Source organism: Populus euphratica, unplaced genomic scaffold, assembly GCF_000495115.2.
Source record: "Populus euphratica unplaced genomic scaffold, PopEup_1.0 scaffold23.1, whole genome shotgun sequence".
Taxonomy (NCBI): domain Eukaryota; kingdom Viridiplantae; phylum Streptophyta; class Magnoliopsida; order Malpighiales; family Salicaceae; genus Populus; species Populus euphratica.
Window position 1 is genome coordinate 187,885 of NW_011499892.1, and position 4,555 is coordinate 192,439.

Sequence of the window (4,555 nt, forward strand, 5' to 3'; positions counted from 1 at the left end):
AAAATTATTTTTGAACTATATGAAAAAAAATAAACTATAAAAAAATCAAGTTTAATTTAGAAAAAAAAAACAACTTATTAAACTTATAAATTAAGGCAACATGAATTATCATAATAAACTCGTAAATTATAATAACCTTATATAAATACAAAATAAAATAAAATAAAATACAAAGCTAGATCATCAATTATCTCAATTTTAAAATATAAAATTTATAAAAAAAATAATTAAAAAAATCTTCATAAAAAAAACATCGTTGATTACTATTTTAATCCACGTTGCCAATAAATGTAGATGAACAATAATTTTTGTGTGCTCTTTAATTTTTTTTACTTTATAAAGTTTAATAATGTAATTTTTCTCTAAAATTATTTTTTTAACTACACAAAAAAATAAACTATAAAAATATTAAGTTAAATAAAAAAATAGAAGAAGAAAATATAATCAAACCCATAAACCAGTGTAATTTCAATTATTTTAACAAATCTACAAACTACATTAACTCTTTAAAAAAATAAAATAATAAGAAATAAATTAAAAGGTGTTTGCAATTTGCAGCGCTTTCCCTATATTAAATTCCAAAAGAACATTTCATTGTCAAGCAAAGCATTTTAGTTGCTTCTCGTTGGCTTGAGCAGCCCTCGTTTTAGGCGACCTCGGCGAAACGCACTAGAAAAACGAGGATGGTGGGAAATGTATCCCACGAGATATTTTTCAACGGTGGAATATTGCACATCACATCTCCAATAAGCTAGCTAGCAGTTTTGCACAAGCAAACTTCTTTTGTAAAACCAAAGTTTATAAATATACTAGATTATTCAACCCTGTCTAGGAGTTGATTCAGTCAAGAATTCTGAGAAATTTTTAAAAAATAATATCTGAGTTTATAATATTTTACATAAAAAAATTATATAAAAATAAATTATATATAAACATGACATGAAAAAGTTGAGAAATAATGTGGATGTGAGCTATGTATATAATTATTTCATTATGAAAATTTAAAAAATATTTTATTTATATGTGAGCTATATATATAAAAAAGTTAAGAAATATTTTATATAGATAAAGTCTGTATATATAGTTATCCTACTTTAAAAAATATCATATGAATAATATTTTTACTGAGTATGTTTTAATGAAGGATTTGGGAAATCATAAATGATTTTATTTAAAACTCAATCTTTTTAGACTTACCTAAAAAGAATATCTATTCATCAAACTAACTCTCTATATATGTGATTGGTAATGTAAATGTGAATAAAATTTATCAAATAACTTTAATGTCAATATTATAAAATATAAGTAAGATAACATAAATTATTATAAATAAATCAATAATTTACTTATTGAAAAACATAAATTAATAAGACATGTGATTTGCATCACACGTTCAAATAGCATGAAAAACAATTTTAGAAGATAAACTATAATTTTAAAATAAAGATATGTAATAATCTTCTAAAAATTAAACAAAATAAAATTATAACATCTTAAAAGTTTATAAATTAAAGAATATAAAATTAAAATTAAACATGTATGTGAGAATATATCAAATTGAAAGAAGGTTAAATAATAACTTAAATTTTAAAGATGCTACAAACTCTTTTACAGTTAATATATAATTATTATTTTTTCTTATAGAATTAAGTAAACAGTGTGTGTATATATATTAAAAAAGATTAATCCTTAAGATTTAGAAGACTAAAGTTTGTGAATATATTATACTAATGTGCAAATATGTTTAGTTTATCATATTAAGATTATAGTTAAAAAAAATAATTAGTATGGATTGATAGTTTGTCATGACAAAAGCATGTTAAACACAAGATGTCATGGAAAAAACTAAAATTTATACATGTTTAAATCTTTAAACTTAAGATAAATAAGTTTAAACCAACTATGCTTAAATTAAAATAAAAATAAAAATGATATTTATTTATTAAAATATTTTAAAATAATAAATATTAGTATTATTGTTGTCAATTATGAATAATTTATTTTTAAGGTTTTATTGCTTTTAATTTGTGAAACTTTGATGTATGCAATATATTTCTCAAATTCCAACAACATTACATTGATTTGGATGCATTTTTAAATTAAGATCTTAAAATAAGATAATATAAAACTTAAATATTAATATGAATATAAATTCTAGATTTGAAAGAGAAATTAAAGCATAAAAAAATAAAAAACTGAAAATAAAGTAAGAAAAAATCTTAAAAAATCTTAAAAATTCAAGTTTGAAACTTTTAATTCACTTATTTTTTAATAGAGAATTTTGAAAAGTAAAAAATTAAAGAGTTAATTCTCATTATTATTAACAATTAATTAGGTATTATAAACCAAGAATTAGATCTATAAAACCCAAAAATTCCTTGAGTGATAAAACAAAAGTTATATGAAATTAATTTCTTCTTGTTACCTAATTTATTTATTCTAAAACAATCTTGTGGGATTTGATGATATCAATAAATAGTATATATTAATCATTGTCACGTAACAATCACATCACATCTCCACAATCGTTTCGAGTAGAAATCCCATATTTTTGTGCTAATGACGTTCAAGAAAAGAAGTCTTGAGATGAATTTGCTATGATAGATGCTAGGGGTATATTCCATGCGAGGATGAAGGTAGGATGCAGGCCTTTGGGAGAGCAAGATTACCTCTTAATTTGCAGAGGATTATATTTTATGAAACAAATACCTTTTATCAAATGTCGGTAAAAATCATTAAAATTACAACAAAATTAAAAAAAAAATCAGTAAACATATAGAATAATGACAAATTTTGAGTTAAAGTATCCAAATTTTTGAAAACTAATTAATTGATTGGATAGAAATTATACAGCAAGGCTTTGTCAACCGATGAAGTTACAATAGACAGAAAGAGAGGGAGCGAGAGGGGGAGACCAATTCTCCAAATATTACAAGCCAACACAATTTCTTGTAGTGGTAATTCCACCGTCCACGACAAGATTATGACCACTAACATACTTGGACTCATCACTAGCTAGATAAAGTGCAGCCTCGGCTATATCTCTAGCCCTTAGAGTCGGACCTTTTAGGTTAGCCAGGCCTCTAACAAAGTCTTCCATCTTCTCCACTTCCTTTTCACTAGGCAATCCAAAGTTCAAGCAATCTTCCTCTTCACCGCCACTTCTCCACGCATTAACAAGCATAGATGTAGCCACCCCAAATGGAGAAATGCAATTGACTCGAATCCCATACCTGCCAAGCTCACATGCTGTGTTCTTTGTGAGCCCAACAATGGCATGCTTTGAAGCTGTATAGGCATGAGGACCAAGCCCTCCCATGACACCAGCTACACTGGCTGTGGAAATAATACACCCAACTCCTCTAGGAATCATCACCCTTGCCGCGTGCTTAATTCCTAGTGCCACGCCTCTAACATTCACATGCATGACACGATCAAATTCTTCAGCATCAAAATTGACAATGCTCTTGTTCTTCGATTGATTTCCAAGCACCCCGGCATTGTTGAAAAGAACATCCAGCTTACCATAGTGAGAAACTGTGGAGTTTATCAGGTTCTCAATGTCTCCTTCTAAGCTAACATCACAGTGAACAAAGGAAACTGAAGGGGCTAGTGAGTTAGCTACCAAAGTTCCAAGAGTATCCTCAACATCAGCAATCACTACTTTGGCACCATGTCTTGCAAAGAGCCTTACTGTTGCCTCTCCAATTCCTCGAGCACCACCTGTGACCACTGCTACTCTTCCCTCCAACCTGCATAAAAACACCAAACAATTTAAGTTTCCTCGGCCTGCATAAAAACACCAAACAATTTAAGTAAGTTTCCTGTGTTTGCTCCCGATTCTCTTCTAGCTAGCTAGCTAGCTAGCCTTAAACAAATGCCTTGAATGGTTTTAAACATTCAATCTATAGAACATACAGGGACACAAATTAAGAAATTAAGGTGAAGGGGGAAATACCTTCCAGGAGAGCAAGGACTGTTTTCTGTGGACTTTTCCCTTCCCGCGGCATAAAAGCTTTGAAGGGTTTTCTCTTGCATCACTTGACAAGGCATGATTTTTCACGGTAGACAAACAGTATGCAAGAGAGAGAAGGGCAAGGGCAGAGGCAGAGGCAGAGGGGGGATTGGATTAGTGTTGGTGAGAGTAAGAGGACGGACGGAGGGTTATATATACACATGGATTCAACAAGGTATTGGGGGTTTTAAGGCTTTACCCATTTTAAGATGGATCTTGGAATTGGTGCTAGATTTTCATGCTTGTACTTCATCTGAATGGGTGGAAAGGCTCAATTATTTTATGTTTTTCTTAGATTTTATTCAAGGAGACATTTTCTACATATTGCAGTTAACTAACCAAATTTCTTCCTGTTTTTGACCACAAATCAAGATTGTATTCCGGAGAATTATTTGAATATTGCAACATAATTATGTCAGCATCTGAAAAAAAGGAAAGACATGAAATTTGATATTATTCCAAATTCCCAATGTATTGGAACATTATGATAAGCAAACAAGAAACAATATCACTTTGATTAGAGTTGCAAAGCGAAAAAAA

The 4,555-nt window shown here is 28.8% G+C and overlaps 1 protein-coding gene across 1 annotated transcript; it reads right to left on the reverse strand.

Annotated features, from left to right (window-relative positions):
• Positions 1 to 2,798: 2,798 nt before the first annotated feature.
• LOC105131353 (short-chain dehydrogenase reductase 2a-like) lies at positions 2,799 to 4,352 on the reverse strand. Its single transcript, XM_011034276.1, has 3 exons — positions 3,959 to 4,352; positions 2,930 to 3,752; positions 2,799 to 2,895 (listed from the first exon to the last, which is right to left on the reverse strand). Exons 1-2 carry the CDS (start codon positions 4,051 to 4,053, stop codon positions 2,930 to 2,932), a joined length of 918 nt encoding a protein of 305 aa, XP_011032578.1. The 5' UTR covers positions 4,054 to 4,352; the 3' UTR covers positions 2,799 to 2,895.
• Between the last annotated feature and the right edge of the window lie 203 nt (positions 4,353 to 4,555).